A 24,051-nucleotide genomic window follows, 5' to 3' on the forward strand; every position below is an offset into this window, starting at 1 on the left:
GGGGAATCGTTGACGTTACGCTGGGCAGGCTCCGCGCCTCACTCCGGTACCGTAGCGGGCGGCCGGCGGGACGGACGGAGGATTCCGTGTCCCTTCGAGCCTGGGCTGGGCGACTCTGGGGGCGGGCCCGGGGTTGAGCCTGCTCTATGGAGGGTGGGGTTCTGGCCCGGCCCTTCCTCTGGGGCTGCCCCTCGCCCCGGCTAGGGTGAAGTCTGTTCGTACGCGAACCCGTGGGCCTAGGCGGTTTACAGGACGCTGACAGGCTCGCCTGTCAGTCGGGTGTCTGCTCCTTATTTCGCACCTTCACGCACACCGTGACCCGAACACTTTTCCTTTTGTTTTTATTTTTGCCCTAACCTACGTATTCCCAGTATCAGCGCTGCGCCGTGGCTGTAAGATTCCTACGGATAGGGAATTTGGCGGGATGGGGGCGGGGGGAGTGCCCTGTGCTTATATTTAGGCTGTTAATACCCAAAGCTCGTTAATATGTTGAGCTTCGGGGCACTTGACTGATGCGATTCACGTTCCTCAAGTCGTATGCAAGTGAGTTCCCCGGCCCCCGTCCTTCTCTTGCCTTTACTCTCTGAGACATCCTGAAGAAGGTATCTTCAGAGTTTGGAAGAATCGTATTAAGTGAGTATATTACTTACCTGTTGCTGCCTATGTTATCTCAAAACTTAGTGGCATAAAACAACAAAAACATTTATTACTTCACAGTTTGTATGGGTCAGGAATTCAGAAATGGCTTTCTGGGTGTATCTGGCACTGGGTCTCATGAGACTGCAGTGAAGATACCGACCAGGGATGCTGCCATGTGAAGGCTTGCTTAGGGCTGCAGGATCAGCTTCAAAGGTGGCTCATTCACATGCCTGGCAGTCAATTCATTTTTGGCAAGAGGTCTCAGTTCTTCCTTGGTGGCCTTCTTTTTGGGTTACTTGAATGTCCTCATGATATGGTGGTTGGCTTTCCCTAGAGTGAACAATTCAAGATAGAGAGTAAGGCAGAAGCCACAATGTCATTAGACCTAGCCACATACTACCATATAGCAATATCCTGTTGGTTACGTGGGTTGTCTCTATTTATTGTGAGAGGGGGCTACATAAAACTGTAATTACCAGGTAGCAGAGATCATCAGGAGCCATTTTGGAGACTGGCCGGCACAGGAAGTCTCCCCTCATTTAGTTTGTATTCTGATTTCCATAGAATCAATATGAATTTCACACTAATATGAGTATAAATCATTTGTCATAGTACACATATGGGTGTTTTTCCTTTGATAGTCCACTATCTGCAGTGTTTTTTTTCAATTTGTCTTATGGGTAACAGGTTCAATTGTGTTTTTTTTGTATTCACAGCACAATGTGAATGGGTTTAAATTGTAAAAGGTAACATAACCAGTCCATTGCCTCTAAGCAGTTTATCTCATGGAAGTTATTATTTTTCATTATGCCTTTCCCCGCTTCACCCCCCACCAAGTCCCCCATGGAATGGGATCCTTGGAACAAGAAAGAGAAATGAAGATTATTCTTCTAATCTGAAAGCTCAACTGTGAAATCAATTACTGCCATAAATTATCTTACAAAGCAGAATTTCTGGGTAATTTAGAATTTGTTCTTAGAAGTTTATGTTGGCTACTCTTTTATTAATTTTTATTATTATTAGATTTTTGTTAGCTATAAGCATTTTTATTCTTCCTTCCGTAATCATCAAAACATTCTAAAAGTTTGATTTAGCGTGATTGATCATTCTTTTATAGAACTTCACTTAGTGTGATCGTGACTGACCAGGAGTAGTTGCAATTGCTTGGTTTCTAGTCTTTGTTATGTTCATAGTGTCAATACATATTACTGCCAGCAATAAACTCTCCTTTGGACTTTGCTTCTGGACCCCTTTTACATCCTCTTGCCCCAACAAACCTGGTGATATTCCCAGTCTCTGGCCTCTACGTTCCAGTACAGGATGGTTGTATACACTATCTTGAGAGTGTTTATGACCATAAGGAATGACTATGTTTGTGTGTTTGTTTGTTTTTTTTACTATCAGTAACTAACAGTATAGACTTGATCCAGAACAGGGCTGGAAAAGTGAGACTGGGATGGGAAGTGGACAGAGGGACTGGATCAGCAAGAGTTGGAAGTGACTCAGAATGAACAATGAATATTCTGGGGAAGAAAAATTCACTCATTCATTCACTCAGCAGGCATTTGTGAACACCTCAGTTTTCAATACAGCTTATTCTTCAAGAAGCTCAGGGTGTAGAAGAAAGACAACCACGTAAGCCAGTATTTGTTAAGACCCTACTGTGTACTATCCTGTACAAGGTATCTTTACATCCATAGTTTCATCTGAGTTCTTCAAAAACCTTCTCGGATGAGTTATCTCTGTTTTACATATAATGAAACTAGGGCTCAAAAAACATATGTATTTTGCCTGAAGTCGCACTCAGTGAGTGATGGAGGGTGTGTTGGGAAAATGAAGACTTTTGTCTAGTTGGTTTTGAGGTATATATAGGTGGGGCAAAATACAGCAGTCTGGCAGGCAGTTGGAAATGGTGTTGTGATGCTTGAGAGAGAAGTCAGGGCTAAAGGCATAGTTTTGAGAGTCATTCCTAAAAAGGTAATAGATGAAGCTGAAGGAGAGGAACAGATCATTATGAGGGAGAATATAAGTAAAATAAAGTGGAACAATGAGAGAATCCTGTCACCTTGAGAATGGGTAAAATATGGAAATTATTTTGTAAAACTCCAGTCTTTAAGGAACTGAAAAAAATAGTTTCTAATGTTTTTGTTGTGGCAGTGGTAAAACATAATGTGCTTTTGATATTTATTTTAGCTTTTCAAAATGTCCAGCAAAGAATCTTACGGAAAAAAAGAGAAATCTCTGAGAAAAGGCACTGCCCCATCACCCAATGTTGATGAAGAAGTAAGAATTCTGGTTTGTTGCCCTAAAGATACCCTTTTTTACAGTTTATTTTTGTGTAATGAAAAAAATACACCTCAGTTTTAAAATGAGATATGTAAATATTTTGTTCTTCCCTTCTGACCCAGAAAAAGTCACTTGTTATTCTCATTCTTTACTTGCATTATTTTATTTATTCCTCACAGCTCTATGAGGTAGGTACTGTTTTTATCCCAATTATACAGATGAAGAAACTGAGGCTTGGCGGTGTCCTTTGTGCTTCCTTCTCATCTTCTTAAACTATAATCTTTCAAGTGCCCAGCCTCAGTTCTCGCAGCATAGTAAACTTCAGTAACATTCTTTCAGTTGCTTGGGCCGGAACCCTGGTCATCATGCTCTACCTGCATCCCATCTATCAGCAAATTCTAACAGCAGAGTCTGACTCTCGCCTCTACTTCTATCACCGTGATCCAGGCAATCAACTTGCTTTCCTAGGTTATTTCAGTAGTTTCTAAATTGATCTCCCTGCTTCCACCTTTGCCTTCTTGTGTTCTTGACATAACAGCAGAGTGATCCTATTAAACTGTAAGATCATGTCACTCCTCTGCTCAATATTCTCTCATGGTTTTCCGCTTCAGAGAAAAAGCTGAAGTCCTTGCTGGGGCTGACAAAGTGAACTACTCTCCCCATCTCATCTCCATTACATTCTCTCTTTGCTTTCTCCACTTCTTGGCTTCCTTGTTGTTGTTCCAATAAGCCAGGCACATTCCTGCCTCAGGGACTTTGTGCTTGCTGTTACTCCCTTTGAATTGAAAAATTTTCCCTAGATATCCACAGAGTTTGTTCCTTCATTTCTTTAGGTCTCTATTCAGAAGTCAACTTACCAGTGGGGCCTTTTTTGACTACTCTGTTTAAAATTGCAACTGCCTCACCCTTGCCTTGTCAGCCCTTCCTGACCCCTTTCTCTGCTTTATTTTTTTTTCCATAGCATCATCTGACACACTAAATATATTATTTGCTTATTTGTAAATACCTGCACTAGTTTTTAACCTCCATGAGGGCAGGGACTTTTATTGTTTTTTCATTAATCTGTCCTCACTGTCTAGAAGAATGTCTTTGATACATGGTAGGTACTCAAAATATGTTTGTCCTGGGTCTATTGAATTCAGGATCCACTGAAAAATAACTGGATATATGGTTTTGCTTTGTAGAAGATGGAATTCCACCATGGCAGTGCCACTTCTCAATGTCCTTGTCTGAGTCGTCTGCAGCCTTCTGCTGTAGCGCCTGTATCCCATCTCATCCCTAGTTCAATAGCACCTACATCTTCTGATTTCTAGTTGGGTCTTTCTTCCTCTTCCCAATGTTTGTATGCCCTTAAACATTGTTCTCTGAAATTTATTATTAATGTAGAAAGAATCTTGATTTATAGTAAGTGATGAAATAATGCTCTCTTATGCTGTGCTTTATTTTGTGCTTTTCTTCCCTTTTTTCCAAATGGCATTCTTAGGATAAGAAAGAGAAAAAAACCTCAGCAAATTCTACTAGTTCACCTTGTTCTGTAATATCAGTTTCAACAGAGAAGAGAAAACTGGTGAGTGTTTAGCTACTGTAACTAACTCTAAAAATTATTTATATTTAAGTTTTAATGTGCAGTTAGAAGGTTTATGATATAAATTCCCCCACTACTTTTCCATTAATTTTTTTCTTTATATTATTCTTACTTTTTGGTAGCTGATAGACAGAAAACGAGTTTTTTCTTTCTGCTGCTCACTAAAAAGCATTTATCAAGTTCTTTGTTTCTTTGTGCTAATAGACCCTATTATGCAGGATTAGACAGCATGAATATAAATTTAGACAGTTTTTAGGTCTTTCCCCATATATGGTTATATTTATCTTTACAATTTCATTTTGAGATAGCCAAGGCACATACAGTGTTTCCATTTTCAGATTCAGAAATAGAGATCCAGAAAGTTAAGTGATTTGTCAAAGGACACAAAATTATTTGCAGCAACAGAGCCAAGTCCAGATTTCTTTCCACTGTCTCACAAGTAATTTGAAACAGTGACAGCAGACCAAACACATTAACCTAGTACATGGGTGGTTGTGAAGTACTCATCATATTCAAGTGGGAGGTAGGTGTATATCAGGATAGCTACACAATTTTTGTAGGTAATAAGAGAAGGTAGTTGTGAAAGTTCCATGAATGCAGAATTGGGTTTTTAAGAATTTGTTTTCACATAATGAAACTGCTGTTGCAATTTATTCTTGCTTTATTAAACTTCTTAAAACACTGATTTCATCATATTTCTCCTCTGTTGAAAAATCTTCATTTACTTTTTTAGTTTATCATTTAGGACCCTCTTAAATTTGGTCACACCTTAACTATCCAGTTTTCATTTTTCTTCTTCCTCAAAACAGTCCTGCTTCTAGCGAGGCAAGTTTATTTTCTCTCTGCTGAATTTACACCAGTAACCTCCAGCTTCTTAGAATGCCTAAGCATTTTTAACTGAGAGTGCCTTTTTCTTTTACCCATTAATCTTTATTCAATATATGTTCAATATTTAGCATATTTTTTGTCTACCTTTTTTTCCTAGGTACATTCCAACTTTTGGTGTTTGAGGTTTTGAACTCTTTTTACAACTTACTGTTTATTGTCCTGCTTTGATACTTATGTCCTTTATATTAGGTTATTTGTACATATCCTTCTACTTCTTTCTACTTTACCCTTTTACTGTACTCTGAACTCTTTAGGACAGGGACTATACCCTCTTTCTCTATTATTTTTCTTGTGCCTAGCTCTTGTCCCCAGAATATATAGAGAGACAGGGTGGTAGAATAGAGAGGGTAGACAGATCTGGTTTCAGATCACGGCTCTGCTATTAACTTGCTCTGTGATGTTGAGGATATTTTTGCTCTGTTTGAGCCTTGGGTACTTTATCTGTAAAATGGAGATGATAATAATAGCTGTCTCACAAGATTATTGGAAAGATTTATTAAATTATTGTGTCAACCTATTCAGTAACACATAGGTATGGAAAAAATACCGTCTCCCAATCTCCTTCCCCGGTGCACAATTTATATTTCCTAAATGATATCTTTTTTTCTTTCAGAAATCAGATGATACAGATATTCTGTACTGTAATGTAAAAAGAAGACAAGAACTGAAAAGGTAAGTTTTCTCTTTTTCTTGATATATTTTCACTTTTTTTTAGCTTTGAATTGTGAGAGTAAATACTTAGATTCGCAAAATCCTTTATTTTGTTTAGTACTGCTTTGCATGCAAATATTTATAGCTAAATCACAGATTATGGTTAATTTTCTTAATAGTTGTATAAATTTAAGAAAAAGTTGAGTGAAATGAAAAGTCTATCAGAATTCTATGCTATGTAAATACTACTTTCAAATAAAATGTAAATTTTTATCTCAAATAATTTGATTTTGACGCACCCTTATAAGATATATAACTTCATTATATATAGTAATGGAAGAGGTTATGAGGCTGATTTAATAATTTTGGATAAATTATCTTTGCATATTACCCATTAAGAGAATATGTAACTTATTGAATTGGTAAGGGTCTAAAACCACGTTAATTAAAAACAGGTTATGGCTACAACTAGAGAACTTGGGGAATAGTGTTAGAAATAATGGAGATTATTTCTCCTTAGTTTTCTGTGTTCTTTGGATAAAAAATTTAGAGAATTTTGTGGTGAAGGAATTCTTGCCACTAATGGGGGTAAATAAGTATAAAAAGTATAATGCATGATAAAAGTTGGTAAGATCAAAGTTTCTCTGAAAATAAAGAGTTACAGGAAAACAATTAAAGTGGCTTAAATCTATGAATAAAACTTCTGCTTCCCTGACAAGCTCAGTTAATGTTTGCTAAAATCAAAAAATCCAGCTTGCCTCTGACTCTCTTTCAGTTTTTCTTTTGAATCATCTTCTTTTTTTTGTGAATCTTTGTCTCTATATTATTATCTGTTGAAGTATACTCTGTCAGAAATTTCATGTTATATTGACTATCACTTTCTAAATTTTTCAGATTTTTAATGCCTTTTGTACTAGTATCTGGTTTTTTAAAAAAACTTTAAGTTTGAAAACACTGCCTGATTTTTCACTAGTTACCTTTTGCTTAAGAACACATTTTCTAGCCTTGATTTTATATCCATGTATAAGAGTGTAAATGGAGTTCTGATCTGTATACTCAACCCCCTTGGACTTATTCATATAGTCTCTGGGAAGAGGAAAAAATAATGTTGAATTATTTTGAGAATAGGATCAAAATTATTCTAAGGATGCAATGAAGTTCAACTTGGCGTCAGTATTTACTCAAAATCTGCTACTTGGCTTCAGCCCTTCCATCACTGAATAGTTGAATGTCTTATTCAATGACATTTCTGTATCTCTGAACCCAAGTGTGATCAATGACCATGCTATTGTGTGAGTTATTACCGTATCTAATCAGGGTAACAATATCAGTAACATGAACAGTGCAAAGCATCTAGATTTATTGTTAATCTCTGATTATTTACTTTCAGATGTTGGTGAGTAGTTTAGATGTAACTCGTAGTGAAATTTTCTTTTGTCAAAGACAAAAGTGTACGGCATACAATATACTTCAGAATGACCTTGTCGTGCATTTAAACAATGTGATATATATTTGAAACGTTGATTGGACAAAAGAAAGCTGTAATACCGTGCTTAGTAGATATCAATATCAGTAATGCGGGATTTCTCATGACCATTGGTTGCTTGCAGAGAAAATGATTCATTTGAGATTGTTGTTTACTTCCTGGAGTAGTAAACAAACTTATTTGCCTTAAGGTTATAAATATTTCTTTATGATACATGGCATCTTCCGAAAAGATCTCCCTATTCAACTACAGGAAAGGTCCTGAAATTGATGTGCAAACGTTGAAAGCTGAGATGTAGGTGGAAAATCAGAGAGAATTTTGTCATGCTGAAAGCCAGTTACATTGTATTGTTACCACAATTCCAGATCCTTGGTTGAATTTATTAGCAATAAAAATATAAGCAAAGGCAGCAGTCTCTTGAAAGTATTCAGAAAGCATTTCGTCAGCTTGCACAGAGTTTGTGGGATTTCTTCAATAAAAATTGCATCATAACCATTGGCCAAGTCTAGGAGTTGAAAAGGAGATAAGTTTTATCTCAGTTAGTATTAGAGAGATGGTACTGTTGCCATCAGCAGTACCCATTATTGGCAGAATTAACCAAAAAGTACTTTATTCTTCATTTGACCTAAGTTGAAAGTAAGTATGTGATTTAATATCCTAAATGTGCATTATGATGGCTAATGGAGTAATCTAGCCACTGGTAATGTTGAGCAATTATTTTTCTTGCTGTGTATCATGTTTTAAAACATTGGTTACTAAATTTTAGGACTTCCCTGGTGGTCCAGTGGCTAAAACTCCGTGCTTCCACTGCAGGGGACATGGGTTCGATCCCTGGTCGGGGAACTAAGACCCCACATGCTGCGTGGCATAGCCAAAAAAATTAAAATAAAACATTGGTTACTAAATTTTAAAATAATCTAATTATAACAATTAAATTTTTGACAAGATTTCACATTTATTTTTGTATCACAAGAGTTCAATCTAGGATGGTGATATTTAGCTTCAGCTGATACTGAGTTTATGCTTAAGTCATTCATAAAAAATAAGTATTTGCTATATGTCTAACATGTCTAAAAAGATCTCAGAACTTTAGTATTTTGGGTTGCAAATACACAACTACATTATCACAATATAGCATTTTGCAAAACTAGTTGATGAGAGGTAACTTCTAAGATTTAATTTTGTTGGTCTTTTAAAAGGTATTATAATGCTGAGTTTTTATTAATTATGACCATATGGACCATGGTGCATAGATTGCTGTGAAATATGCAGTACAGGGCCATTGTGAAGAAAAAAATAAAATAGGAATTTTAAACTGCTCAGAAAACTACAGGGTCCTGTTAAAATTTTTCTTTTGTTTGTTGTTTTTCTGATTTTTCTTTAATGCCGTTGATGTCTTATATGATATACTATTAAGTGTCAAGCTAGGGTCCTATTAAAGTTTTGTTTTATTGCTACTTATTAACAGATAAATAATGATAGGCAGTCTTTTTGTAGAAAGAGATAGTAAAGAAAGTAAAACCAGATGAAGACTCAGGTGAAACTCCTATAGAAATTCTGAGATGTTTATAGTTTGCTCTTGCATAATTAATTATTTGAAAAGTCACTTATTTACCATCTCTTTCTCCCCTGCTGGACGGTAAATTAATTGCGGGTACGGACTGTATTTGTTATGTCCTCCGCTCCCTCCCAGTGCCCGGCAGAGTGACAGGTACCTAAAAGGCACTTAAGGATTTACTGATATAAATTAATGGATTGTGGTTCGTCGAATTTTTTCCCCCTTTCTTTCTGACTACAAAGTAATATCTAGTTTTATTAAGCAGGAAAATGTTATCACTTCTAGCTATTGCTGCTTCTAAAACTTTTTAGCACATTTCTTTCTAGCTTTTTTACTATGCTAGAAAACTGTTGAGACCGCATTATGTATAGAGATTTGTACCCTACTTGTTCTCTGCTTAATATTATATCAGTATGTTTCGTTATGTCATTGAAAACTTTTCATAAACATCATTTGAAATGACTGTGACACTCTATCATATTCGCTAGAATGACATGTTTTTTAGTCATTTCAAAAATTTTAGCATTTATCTCGTACCTGATTTTTTCCTCTTATAAATAGCCCTGAATTGAATATCTTGCTGTTATTATTTTTTAGTCCATTTCTGCTTTTTTTCCTCCTTGGTATAGAATTTCTAAAGTGCGAATTACTAAGAAGTCAAAGGATAAGAACATTTTTAGAATTCTTAATTATATTGTCAGATTCCTTTGTGTAACTGTTAAATCATTTTGCATTTCCACTTGCAACATATGAGAGGGTCCATTTTACAATTTCTTGCTGGTGTTTAATGTTATTTAAAAATCTTTGCTAATTTGATAGAAGAAAATGGTATGTTGTAATTAGCATGTCTGTGACTTCTAGGGAAGTCAGACTTTTTTCCCCAAAGTGTTTATTAGCTATTCCCTTTTTCTCTTTCATTAATTTTCTGTTTATGCCTTATTCTAGAGTCTTAGTACTTTATTTTTTGAATTTTATTTTTTTATACAGCAGGTTCTTATTAGTTATCCATTTTATACATATTAATGTATATATGTCAATCCCAGTCTCCCAATTCATCCCACCACTACCCCTGCCCCACCACTTTCCCCCCTTGGTGTCCATATGTTTGTTTAGAGTCTTAGTACTTTTTTTTTTATTTTTGCGGTACGTGGGCCTCTCACTGTTGTGGCCTCTCCCGTTGCGGAGCACAGGTTCCGGATGCGCAGGCTCAGCGGCCATGGCTCACGGTCCTAGACGCTCCGCAGCATGTGGGATCTTCCCAGACCGGGGCACGAACCCATGTCCCCTGCATCGGCAGGCGGACTCTCAACCACTGCGCCACCAGGGAAGCCCTTAGTACGTTTTGATGAGCTTTTTATTTACTAAGGCTAATAAGCTGTCACATATGTAGTAAATACCATTTCCAAGTTCTTTTAATTTTATTATTTTTTAATATGCTAAAGTTTTAAAGTAAATAGTCATTTATGTTTACTGTTTTCCTTTGTGATTTTTCCCACTGCTATTAAGTTTAGGAAGTTCTCTATTAAGAAATCAGATAAATATTCCCTTTTTCCTCTATGGTTTTTAAGTATTTAATATGAAGTAGAGCAGTTATGGAAATAATAATTATTTTGCACTTAATTGTTTAATCTGTTTGAAATTATACCATCTGGTATTATATAAAGCTGTACGTTTGTGGGTTTTTTTCCAAATAGCAAACCAGTTCTTCCAATAACCGTTTGTTGAGTAATCCTTTCCACTTCATTCTTAATGTAGCCATTTCTTACTTTTTATGAAGTTCCTATCAGGCCAGTTCTTTCACTTCCTCACTAAAATGATACAGTGCAATATTACATATTATCAGGTACAATTGTAATGTAACCTAGTTTTCTGTGCTGCTTTACAGACTGAATGTAGAAACTGACACTCCAAGAAAGAGACCAAAAATTAGTTCTTCATGCCAAGGACTTGTTAAACTCCAAGAAACATCATACTCAAATGATAATCATATTATTTCTCAGAGTCCTTCTTCAAATGGAACTAAAAAAGGTATAAGTAAATGTGTAGATTTTAAAGTTAAAGATATTAAATTGACAAATGTTAAGAGTGAGCTGGACCGTGGAATTAAAAACTTTAGCAGTCCTAAGATTGCCAAAGATGTGAGACCTAAAGCTGAAGGCCAGGCAAGTGAAAAAAAATGGCCTCATCTACTTGCTCAGAGGGAGAAGTTGAAGGAACTCAAGAAAGAAAGGTACAATAAATTTAGAGACAGTTCTGAAAAATATGTTTTGGAGAAATGCAAGAGAATCCAATTTTCTCAGGATTATAAGTCCAACAAGATAATTAAGGAACCCCTCGAATCTAGAAGAAGAATGATCAATTTCAAAATCCTAGGAGAATCCCGTGAAACCCTTCAGAAGCTTGTAGAAGAAGATGTCTTCAGTTTAGATTCTAACACGTTGAAGACCAAGCAGGAGAAAAAAGAATGCCTGGAAGGCTCCCAGTTTTCATTAAATTTGACAAGGCACAAAAGTGAACATTTATTTTCAGATTCCACGTATAAGCAGACTGTTCGTGAGTGGGAAGGAAAATATCATGAGCATCAAAGAAGTAATGATTCAAGTTCTAGTGAAAACCTAACCAAGGTAAGGTAGTGCAAAATGAATATAGACTTTAGCAAAGAGTTTTAATGTACTTAGGTTTGTGTTGTTTCTATTATAGATAATGATCATAGAGAGCTGATTCTATTTAGTCAAGATAATGTTGATTCTTTTATTTTACCACGATAATTCCAACTTCCTTAGGAGGCCATCCTGGCAAGTATCAAGGATCCAAAATAAGAGGGAATGTGTAAAAATACAGAAAGAAGCCATTATAGATCGTTCTATCAGAAAAGCACTGTGACAGTCTTAGGCTCTTCTCTAACTCCAGGAACTATAGAACATCCAGGGGTTATTATTCCAAATAGCTATTCGTTTAACAAATTTTTTTTTGAATGCCCTGTATGCCAGGCACCACAATCACTGTCTTTGTTTTCAGAGACTTACTTAATATGAGGAGCACAGAAACAGCCACCTCAGGTCTGATCAGTACTTATCACCTAATATGGGAATACACAGCAGGGGATTAACATGGCCTTGGTGCACCGTGGAGGGATTAATTCAGGAAGGTTTACTGGAGGGGATAACAAGTAAACTGAGAACTGAGGATTGAATAGGAGTTATTCACGTGCAGACAAGATGGAGTGAGATGGGAGAAGCAGGGATATTCCAGGCAAAGGGAACTATGTGTACAGAGATCCAGGCTAGAAAGCTTGGCATATCTTGTTTTGCTTCTAAATTATGTAATAAGTCAGCATTTGTGGACTAATTTGAGAACCTAATTGCTACAGCCTTGTTTCTATGGCAAATAAAATTATTTATTGATACCTTTAAGACAACTTTTAGAACTTTGGAACTTCAGAAGTTCTGAAATTTAGAGACTGCTTAAAAACAGGTGGTGGTGGAGCCTACCTACTTTTAGGAATCAAGACTACAGAGTGTAGTATAAGATACTTCCTTTGAAAAATGTAGGGATTGTAACTAGGGAGGCCAGAAGAGCTTGAGAGAGAGTACTCTTTGTTGACTGAACTTGAAGGAGTCCAAAGAAGGAAAGAATTGAGTTTGTTCTTTTTATTGCTTTCTTAAAGGAAAGCTACAGTTTTCTTCTTGTGCTCTATAACCAGTTCTGTAGAGTAGCATGCAAGCAAGGAATCTGAATTTTCCAGTATGTTTACCAAACATCTTTGTATCATTGTTTGGTGTTCCCCTCGTGCTGTACATCTGAGGAACAGTATGAGAAATCCCTGCACTGCATCTTACAGGTTTTTTTGCTCTCTGTGTAGAATTGCTACACAAACCAAAAGAGGTACATAGCATGAATATTAAGTTGTAGGGGAAGCAATTTTTGCATGATTACTTTTCAGTTATTGGAATTAAAACTCTTTATATTCCCTTGATAGCAGTCTTATCTGACTCAAAGTCATGTAGACACAGGAGCAGCAAGTAAATATTGTTCTTATCTTGAATATATTATCTTTAGCATATTATTGACAGTAGCTAATCATCTTAATATTATATTTGTTGTTTTGTTTTCCTCATATATTCCTCAGTAGATAATTATCTTCCTAAAATAATGAGTGTACTTTACAAAGAAATAACTGTATTTTCTGGATTTAGTAATCCTGTTATGCTTTCCTAGGAGAAAGTGACTTATTTTGTTTCTTAGGTTATATAGTCCTTTGATACAGACCCTTCTCAGTTTGCATCATCCCCTCACCATTGCTAACTAACGTTCTAGAGATTTGTGGTTTATAGGCCACTTTTATAAGTGGTATCCCACTTAATTCTTATGAGTCTGTGGGGTAGAGATTCATCAGTTTATCAAACATTAATTAAAGATACCTATTATGTGTTAGGTTCTAGGCATTTAGAGATGAATAAGATGCTTTTTACCCTCAAGAAGTTCCCAGGGAGGTAGATTAGTAAACAAATACAATTGCAAATACAGTGAAGTAAATACTAGAGCCCTAGGAATTTGGCTGGTATTAGTATAAATTTGGGAGTGAGTTAAGGAAGGGCTTATTAAGGTGGAGGTTCTTAAGCTTGGTATTGAAAAATGTGTAGAGCAAAGAATAGAAGTGTCGTCCTGTCAGGGGAGAGGACCAGTTGTGTAATGGCCCAGAGTTATGAAATTGCATGGCAAGAGCCTACGTGGGCACTTAAGTTGTTCATTTTGACTTGAGTTGTGTAAAGAATCTATAGAAGAGGGAATTGGGGAGGAAGTGAGGGTCCAGAAAATGGATTTCTTTATCTCTCATGGGAGAGTTGGTTTTTTATCTTGTAGATAGTACAGAGCCATTGAAATGTAGTCAGGGAAGCAGTATAATCAGGTTTTTAGTTCGGAATCACTCTAGCAGATAAAACCATTTATACCATCATTATTGTTATTCCCTTTTGTCATCTCTAGGGAAGGCTTTATCCAGGTACATGTATTTAATAAAGCATGGTAGGGGAAGGCAAACATTTAACACCCACTAAGACTTTCTTTTATAATAAGGAGGAGGTTTTCCAGGACAACTGACACGAACTTTTCTGGATTTGGAGGTAACAGAAAGTTTATTGAAATCACTGAAAGTGACCTGTGATCAACGAGAGTGAAGGGTAGTAGTAAAAGAATGAAAAGACTTCAAATGTCATGAGTTTCAGGAAGTTCTATAATAATCTCTAGCTTGGTTGGCACTCCTTAGCTGAAAAGAACCTAAAGCTCTAGTGAGATTTAAAGTCAGGTGGAAAAGGCATTATAAAACCCAGGGTCATGGAATAGTAAAGCTATAATGGGCCTATGTGTGTGATGTATGTGGTGTTGTTGTATCAGGTGAAGATTGATGTTAGGTAGTTTGGGTAGAAGCTGAATTCCCAATAAAGCAACATATGATACACTTGTTTAAAGAGGGTCTGTAATTTTTATACAGTGTCTTGTAAAATGCGTGTGAGTTTGGTGCTTGGAGAATTCTTAGAAGATGATTTCGTTTAGTAGTGGCTTTTGCTGAGTTCCTTGTCACCTGTATGTAGGGTTGAGTAAGTCTCATCCACTCACCAAAAGTGCCAGTGAAAAATTGAGATTTTCAATCTTTGCTAGGAGACAAAAAATAAAACACCCATAAATGATAACATTTTTCAGCTTTTCCTCCCTCAGCCATATAATAATCTTCAAGTTCCCTTTGTTTTGTCATGTCACTTTTATAAATGGCTTACTTACTCCTGGATAAAAATTTCCCACCACCGAAGGCCAGCTCTTTTTACCTTTGCCATGGTTGTTGTGTTTCTTAGGGTGACATGTTTTATCCTAGAATACGAGTATTTTTAGGAATGTATATATATAGATGAGTAAACCCTAAAGAATTTCTACTATGTTTCATAACTTAATAGAATGAGGCTTTTCTATTCTAGGGGCAATTGTTCATCTGGGGGCAGTTTTGCCTCTTAGGAGGGCATTTGGCAACTGACTTGATGGAGACATTTTTTTTTTTTTCAGTTCATTGTTTTTCTTTTTATTGTGACTGTTTAAGTATGTACTCCCAAACAACATAGTTTACTTGTCTTTAAACTGAAGTATAAATCCTTTTCTCTTCAACTCCATTTACAATCAGATTTTATCTCTATTACTCCACTGAAATTGCTTGGGCAAAGGAATGGAGACATTTTTGATTGTCAAGGTTGGGAGTGGGTAGATATCTAGTGGGTAGAGGGAAGAGATACTTCTAAACATCCTACAACGCATAGGATAGCCCCCAAAACAAAGAATTACCTGATCCCAAATGTCAGTAGTGCCAAGGTTGAAAAACCTTACTCTAGGTATATGCTTCGTAACTAATAAAATTACTTTTCATTTCAGAGTTTTGAAGCACCGTGTTCTTCAGTGTCACTTGAAAGTATTCAAGATACAGATCAAGAGGTTACTGATATATTTATTTACTTTGAATATTTTTAATGAAATTAAGTCAAAGGGTTCCTATTTCAATAAAATATAATGAGTATAAAAACCTTGATAGTATGAAAATAACAGTGATATCACTGCCTAATTCAATACGTAAGTTTTTATGAAGCCATGAAAAACTGTTTGGAGAAGTATTTACATTTACTTTATCACCTTTTGGGCTTTTATTCTAATAACCTCTAATCTGTTTTGACAGAGTATCTTTTTTTTTTAATTAATTTATTCATTTATTTTTGGCTGTGTTGGGTCTTCGTTTCTGTGCGAGGGCTTTCTCTAGTTGCAGCGAGCGGGGGCCACTCTTCATTGTGGTGCGCGGGCCTCTTGCTGTCGTGGCCTCTTTTGTTGCGGAGCACAGGCTCCAGATGCGCAGGCTCAGTAGTTGCGGCTCATGGGCCCACTTGCTCCACGGCATGTGGGATCTTCCCAGACCAGGGCTTGAACCCGTGTCCCCTGCATTGGCAGGCAGATTCTCAACCACTGTGCCACCAGGGAAGCCCCTCTAATCTGTTTTGAATAAAGAGCATGGAGCCTGTGGCCCACAAGTTACGTGAATTTTAAATTAGTGTTATGTTTTTGCATGCTTATGCCTTGGCTTGCCAAAATGCAGTATGATATTAGCATGTTTTGCCTCATTTTTCTAATTAGCAACAAGATGGACATTTCTTCAATGAAAATGAGGGCACATACATTTATTTTTTACCTGTTGCTTCATTTCTCAACCAGAATCTCCTGGTTGAACCTCATAGAATTATTGTATACAATTTTATCTTCCCTGCTTCTAAATTAAAATTAGATTCATAGAACACTTTGTGTTTTTCTATTTAAAGGAGACTTTAAAACCATACTGATTGCTTTTTATCTGTGACAGTCAGTTATACTTTTATGTCTTTTGGGTCAATGCCCCTTGAGAGAAGAAAGATTTCTCACCTCTGCTCTAAAGTTAGATTATACTTTAATTTCTTTGCATCAGAATACATCAGGGAACTACTTCCCTGAAGTGAGAAGGGTATTAAGATCTGGATTTCAGTTTTTGATGGTTCATAAACAATCTTAGAAATCTTAGGAAAAGCGCTCATCATCCAGATAAAAACATATTTGGCTCCTAAAATACTTTGAAGTGAGAATGGGAATGAGAATTAACTTGTTTTGGAAGTCTGTTTTGTACTAGGCTCTGTGTGAGGTTCTTCACATTATTTCATTTAATCCTTATGAAAAATACTAAAAGGATACAGATATTTAATATTCCTGTTGTGTAGATAAACTGAGACCCATGGTTGTTAAATAATATGTTTGCCTAAGGTTGCAGAAATAATTAAGAAGAGAAGAGCTAAATTAGAAACCTTGTGTATGTTTATAAATCTGTATTCTTTTATCATGTGGCTTTCATATTTTTGTAAATATTTTTCTTTCCACAAACTATCTCATATTAAGTGAATTAATTAAGAATTAATTGCTTTTTTCTCTTACTAATCTGCAGAGAAACTAATTCAAAATATTTTGCTGCGGGTCTTTTGCAATTTAGATGCAGATTGTAGAAGAGCTTCACGCTGCACGTGTGGGAAAAAGTGTGGATTTACCTGTGGTTCCACCTTCTGGAGAGTTAACAAGTATGGAGATTGACTTGGTGGAAGATGATGTACATTCCTCTTCTGGTATATCCTATATGCATACGACAATTTTATGATCTCCTATGTTTTCTTAAGAATTAATGTGCCGACATTCAATTTTTATAATATTTAGAGGAAAAATGTTAAAATGTGCTTATTTGAAATAATAAAGTATATTTCTTTTAGCTACAGGAATCAGGTCTAAGGTTTGTCTTATCATCATTTGCTTTATATATCTCACATTATTAGGCAGTTAGACATATTTTCTCTTTCTCCTTTTGCCAAGGGGCAGTAATCAGAGTTATGAGCTGTCTTTTATTTTTGCTCTTAATCATAACTTTTAACAATTTCAGCTTTGTAAAGCACTGATCAGAAATAATGCAAATTGCTCAAAGGTATTATATTCATGGATTTCTTATTTATATAGTAAAATTGTGATTATTCTCACTCCTTGGAGAAGATAATGATAGATATTACCCAAAATATGTTAATATACTGCTTTGAATTGTATTTGTAAAAATAGTAATGCTATGTTACATTCACATTGCATTTTTCAATTTATTAAGTGTTTTCCTATGCATCAACTTATCTGTTCCTCACATGACCCTATGAAATAACAGTGCTAGTATTATCTTTTTTCTTCCATTTACACATATTTGTTTTTTCAGTTATATTTCAGAGTACGTTAAAATTAGCTTATGATTCCTAAGTACGTAACTACCAGTGATAGAGTACAGGGTTTGGCAACATAGTTACTGCTGGTGCAAGTTAATTTATGATTTAAAATCCACCCGTAAGCAATATACAATATTCTATTGGTGGATAATTAAACACTGATTACTGTTCTTTCTCTTAAGAATTGGAGTAAATGCATTTTTGTTTTTATTGTCTAAAGTACTGCCTTAATAATGCTATCAAAGTTCTGTTATATCAAAATTGTAGTTATTATACAAGTCTGTTATCAAATGTCATGAAATCCTCACTTTGCTCTTTTTCTCTAGCAAATACTGCTTCAGACAAAAAGCTTTTAATTGTTGTTGACACAAATATACTGATGAATCATCTCAAATTTGTTAGAATTTTGAAGACAACAGAAATCTCAGGTATTTATAGAACATATTTACCAATTCTGATTTTCTTATTTGAGTTGATACTTTATATGAACAGTGATGTGGGTTTCCCCCCCCCGCAAAGTTATTTCCATTTGGATATGTTATTAAGTATGTGTGTGTATATATATATGAAGCATAATCAACTTAAGTTAAAAAAAAAAGCCTTTACACGTTAACCTAGCTTCTAAAACTTACTCTTTTGTGATTTCCAGTAGTAGTTATTTTTGTAACATTCTCTTGACACTTATATCTGATTTTAGTTCCTATTTTTATCTATTATCTCTTCATTCAGATTGTGAATTTCTTTAAAACTTTTAATTCTCCTATAGCAGTTTGATTTAGTAGCTCAATACATATTTGTTGACATCTAAGAAATCTTTTTATTTTTTAGGCTTTGACAGGCTTGTGTTAATAATTCCCTGGGTTGTTGTGCAAGAGCTGGATCGTATGAAGGCAGGAAAATTACTGAAACATGCCCAGCACAAAGCTGTACCTGCCGTTCATTTCATCCATGACAGTCTCAAAAATCAAGATAGAAAGCTATGGGGTCAGTCAATACAACTTGCATCTCAAAAACTTTGTAAGTATTGTTCTCTCAGGGTGCTTCTTGATTAAGATTTGTTTGGACGCTGACTCATTAATGAAGGGAAATGGTGCAGAACTTTAAAAAAAATTAACAGTATTACAGTGTGAAATGGCAGGGCATAGTGATGCTTTGGCATATTCTGTTAGGCTTGGTTTGGAGGCCTTTGATTTTTATTTATTTTTTATTTATTTATTTTTTTTGCGGTACACGGGCCTCTCACTGTTGTGGCCTCTCCCGTTGCAGAGCGCAGGCTCAGCGGCCATGGCTCACAGGCCCAGCCGCTCTGCAGCATGTGGGATCTTCCCGGACCGGGGCACGAACCCATGTCCCCTGCATCGGCAGGCGGACTCTCAACCACTGCGCCACCAGGGAAGCCCTGATTTTTATTTTTATGCTTCTCCTAGACCTTCTTAGGTTATGTCCATATTTCACAGAGACTGACTGTATAGTTCTGTATGCATAGTTGTCTATATTACAGTACTTTGGATTCTTTTTTTAAAATACCATGTTGAGTGATGAGGCCACTAAGTGATCTATGTTTCTAATCATCACTGCATGCAGTTAATATAATGCAGAGGCAGGCATTGTTTTCCTCTGGTTTGTCAGAACCTGTAATAAGGAGGTATTTTTATTATAGAGGTCTATAGATTTTCTCCTGATTTTTTTCCATATTAGTTTTTTTTTAGTCATTTAAAAATCTTAGAACCTAAGTATGTTCTTCATGTTTTTATATTTTTTATACAATTTTTTAAAATTAAATTCATTTATTTATAGCTGTGTTGGGTCTTCGTTTCTGTGCAAGGGCTTTCTCTAGTTGTGGCAAGCGGGGTTCACTCTTCATCGCACACGCAGGCTCAGTAATTCTGGCTCACAGGCCCAGTTGCTCCACGGCATGTGGGATCCTCCCAGACCAGGGCCCGAACCCGCGTCCCCTGCATCGGCAGGCGGACTCTCAACCACTGCGCCACCAGGGAAGCCCCCATGTTTTTATCTGATTTTTTAATTTTTTTTTAACATCTTTATTGGAGTATAATTGCTTTACAATGGTGTGCTAGTTTCTGCTTTCTAACAAAGTGAATCAGCTATATGTATACATATATCCCCATATCTCCTCCCACTTGTGTCTCCCTCCCACCCTCCCTATCCCATCCCTTGTTCTTCATGTTTTATATAACTATTTGGAAAAAGATCTGTGTGTAAAGCAACACTGTTGCCTCTGCAGAGTTTATACATACATTTAGAGTATATATTTCATTCTTTAAAAATTGGTTTCATTCCAACTCAGAAATATTTGTATATGTAGATTTATCTTATTTTAAATATGGATTTATGTTGTCTACTGTATCCATATTTACTATAGGATATGAAATAATTCATCTTTAGATGAATCTAGTCATGAAATTAACCCTGAGAAGGCTTTCGGAACAGCTGTTTAGTCTTAAATCTTTGAAGAAAAAGGGCCTCTCCCATTAATTTCTTTATTTATTCTCTTTACAAATATTTATTAGCTCTTAGTATATTCCAAATACAATGCTTATGCATTTTGAGTAGGAACATCATGTGCTGTTTAAGAGCTTTTAAAGGAAACCACTAAAAAAAATCACTTCTTAGAGTTAAGAAAATATTAAAAATATTAAAATTAAAAATATTATATTAAATTGAACACCTTAGATGGTCTTTTTTTTTTTACTTTCTGTTATGAGAACTTTCAAATGCAGTATAATATAATATAATATAATAGAATAGAATATAATATAATAATGAATCCCTATATACCTCTCACTCATTTTCAGTGATTCTCAACATTTTGTCATTCTTGTTTATTCTCTCATTTCCTTTTCCCCTTCTCCCCCAACTCCTGGAACTCCTGTAGTACTTTGGTATGTATTGCTAACAGATAGGACTTTTTAAAAAAAACAGCCATCCAGTTAACAAAACCTCTGATCTAAACCATCATTTCGGTAAAACCCCGATCCTTAAGAAGACGTGGGAATTTTTTTTTACTCTTAACCTTTTATTGTTTTTCTTTGTTAGTTGATACAAATTGTGTTTTATTATATAATTATATAGATGATGATAATAATAGACAACATGGCCATTACTCTCCAGACCTTTTTCTAAGTGCTTTACAGCTAATATCTCATTCAAACCTTATAGTACTTGTGGAAGATAAATTCTTATTAGATCCATTTTATTGATGAGGAAATTGAGACTTAGAGATGTTAAGAACTTGTCCTAAATGGAATATCTGTCCCTTCAATAGATTGACTTTGAGACTTATTTTAGAAGAGCTGATTTTAGAATAGATATTTTGGCCACATTTATTATTTATAGATGCTTGTTATGTTTCTTTTGATTTTTCCATTTTTATGTGCTTTTTTGATACTTTGACTTCTTCAGTCTATGCTTTTTGGGTTATTAAGGAGGATAAATCATAGTAGTGGTCTCAAACTTCTGTGCTGCTTCAATTTCTGGGTCTTCCTTGATATCCATATTTCACTTTAAAGCTTAAATTGGTATTATTTGATCTTTGTTTTGTTAAATTGCACTTTTAGTTATAAGGTTGTAGATAGATTATTTGTGTAATTGTCTGTGTCAGATAAATCCTTTATGTGTTTCACTGTATCATTGTTATCTGTCAAACTGATTATTTAGAACATTCTTTATATAAAATCCAGTGTACTCAATACATTTATTCTATTGATAGTGATTTTATGATATCCTTTAGAAATATCCTTAGTCACTTTTATCATAATAAAATTATATTTTATATTCTAATGGTAAATTGAAATTCTTATGTAAAAACTTAATTCAGGATTATTGAGTGAAATTAAAGTACTTGCTTGGAGAAAAGCAAGAACAAAACAGTCTGTACACTTTACATCTGTCAAGCACATTTGCCACTAACTCTAATAATTGCTTATCTTGCTGTATTATTTTCTTTTATGTAATCACAGTATTATAACAACGTATTTTTTTAGACAAGCATTTTCCATTAAAAAAAAGAAAAATGCCACAAATTGAATGCAGATAGTCCATGTTAAAATAGCCTTAGTTGACCATAATTTTAGTGTTGTCCTTACTCTTTTCAAAATTGTGTTTATTTGATGTAGTATGCATTATGGTGAGAAGAGAATAGGATTTGAAATGTGATTGACCTGGGTTTATAAGCTGACCTGGGGAAAGTTGAAGGTGCGGAAACAGTAAATGAAATGGGGGGAAATGACCTCCCCCTGAAAAAAATGGTTGTGAAGATTGGTTGAGCTAATATATTACTTAATGATTTATGGTCTGGAATAGGCGATAATTCTTTTGTGTCCTTTTACATGAGAAGGTTATACAGATTGATTAGAAAAACTAAAAATCCCTTTCCCCTAAATGGACATTCACAAAAGAATAAGTACAACTAGTCAGTCCTTTGTTCAAGGCAAATATTTTCCTGATTGCTATTTTTAATATTGTTAATTTCTTATGTATAAAGTTTTAGTTTATATCTTTCACTTTTTCCTTTGTTGTTTTTTTTTATTGCTTCTATGTTTAGAAAGCTACTCCTTCCCAGCACTTGATAGGAACACAGTGCTCAGTGCATTGGGAATATAAATTAGTAACTTTTCAGGAGAGCAATTTATTAGTGTGTATTAAGAAGCCAAAAGAGATGGTTCTCTTTCTAGAAATTATTTTAAAGAAATAATCAGAGATGCTCACAGTGGTTTATATAAATAATGTTCATCACAGCATGATTTATGCAGCAAAAAAATTGGAAACCATCTGTCTAACAGTTGGAGAAGTTACGTATAATGATGTAGTCATATGAGAGAATATTGTATTTTGAAAAATGTTAATGATGTGTGATATTAAAATAAGATTTAAAAGAATATAAAGTGCAATCCCAAATTTCTTAGATTAAGTTAGAGAAAAACAAGTATCATATGACATCACTTATGTATGGAATCTATAAAAAAATTAATACAAAAAAACACTTAGAAATTTGTCTCAGTTCTGAAGGCTAGGAGTCTAAAATCAGTGTGTCAGCAGGGTTGTTTCCTTCTGAGGGCTTTGAGAGAAAGATCTGTTCCAAACTGCTCTTCTTGTCTTATAGATGGCCATCTTCTCCCTATGTCTCTTCACATCGTCTTCCCTCTGTGCACGTCTGTCTCCAATTTTCCCCTTTTTAATAAGAATACAAAGTCCTATTGGATTAGGGCTGGCACCAATAGACTCACTTTAACTTGCAAAAAGAATAAAAAACAAAAATGAGATTTAAAAGAATATGAAGTACAATCCCAAATTTCTTAGATTATGCATGTATACTTATAGATGGTGGATATTGGTAATATTGAGCTGATGGAATTATGAGTTATTTTAATTTTCTTAATATTTACTGAATTTTCCAGATTTTCTATAATTATTTTATTTTTATAATTAGGTAAAAATAATTAGAAGCAAAAATAAAGTTATCTGACACCTCCCACATGAGACATTTATTCCATCATTTTTATATTTTCTTTTATTATATTTTTGTTGAATCATTTATCTGCCAAATATTTGTACCAGACACTTCTAAGTGTTGAGGCTGCGGCAGTGAATGAGACATACAAGGCCTGCTGTTGAGAAGCTTTAATTCTATTAAATGTTAAAAATCATATTAACTATAATTTATACAGAATTTATTTTGGTGTTGAATGTGAGTAGAGGTTGTTGCTGTTGAAGTGCCATTTAAGCTGAGTCTTAAGTAATAAATATATGCTACTTAAGGAACACATGATATAAGCATATATTGGGCCAAGTGTTTCATATAAATTTTCTCATTTAATCATCCTGTTAAGCAGTTTGTCCATTATTACGTGTCCAGTATGTGGGAAAGCAGGGATTCAAACCCAGATCAGTCTGTTTTCAGAGTCTGTTTTGTTCACTTTTGAATAGTACCTGAGCAGGTGCTCAAAAATATTTGTTGATAAAATATTTCATGAATATTCTTGTAGTTTTAGGTATATCTTCCAGGCCCATGTGTCCTAGAAAAAATGACAGAACAGGTAATCTTGAACTTTGATACCTTTAGAGCATGTACTGTAGCCTTTAAACATCCTTCTTTTGGTCAAATTGAGTTACTAAAGTTAACCAGTGATTTTGAGCTGCC

General features: G+C 35.1%; 1 protein-coding gene across 6 annotated transcripts in view; it reads left to right on the plus strand.

The window, feature by feature from the left end:
- The window catches only part of SWT1 (SWT1 RNA endoribonuclease homolog), an 89,347-nt gene that overhangs the window by 252 nt on the left and 65,044 nt on the right, over positions 1–24,051 (plus strand). For 2 of the 6 annotated variants that reach the window (XR_003003931.1, XM_024751130.1), the window contains exons 1-9: positions 38–633; positions 2,833–2,934; positions 4,409–4,492; positions 6,012–6,070; positions 10,979–11,717; positions 15,508–15,567; positions 17,132–17,261; positions 18,218–18,319; positions 18,720–18,908. Coding sequence is in view for 5 of the 6 variants with exons in the window: in XM_024751130.1 (XP_024606898.1) it covers positions 2,842–2,934; positions 4,409–4,492; positions 6,012–6,070; positions 10,979–11,717; positions 15,508–15,567; positions 17,132–17,261; positions 18,218–18,319; positions 18,720–18,908 (1,456 nt within the window). In the remaining variant the exon portion in view is untranslated. Of the gene's footprint in view, positions 1–37; positions 634–2,832; positions 2,935–4,408; positions 4,493–6,011; positions 6,071–10,978; positions 11,718–15,507; positions 15,568–17,131; positions 17,262–18,217; positions 18,320–18,719; positions 18,909–24,051 lie in introns of those variants that run through there. The other 4 variants (XM_024751133.1, XM_024751131.1, XM_024751132.1 and 1 more) reach the window with 4 other exon arrangements.

The sequence above is a fragment of the Neophocaena asiaeorientalis genome, unplaced genomic scaffold (assembly GCF_003031525.2).
Source record: "Neophocaena asiaeorientalis asiaeorientalis breed wild unplaced genomic scaffold, Neophocaena_asiaeorientalis_V1.1 scaffold67, whole genome shotgun sequence".
In the NCBI taxonomy this organism is placed as follows: Eukaryota; Metazoa; Chordata; class Mammalia; order Artiodactyla; family Phocoenidae; genus Neophocaena; species Neophocaena asiaeorientalis.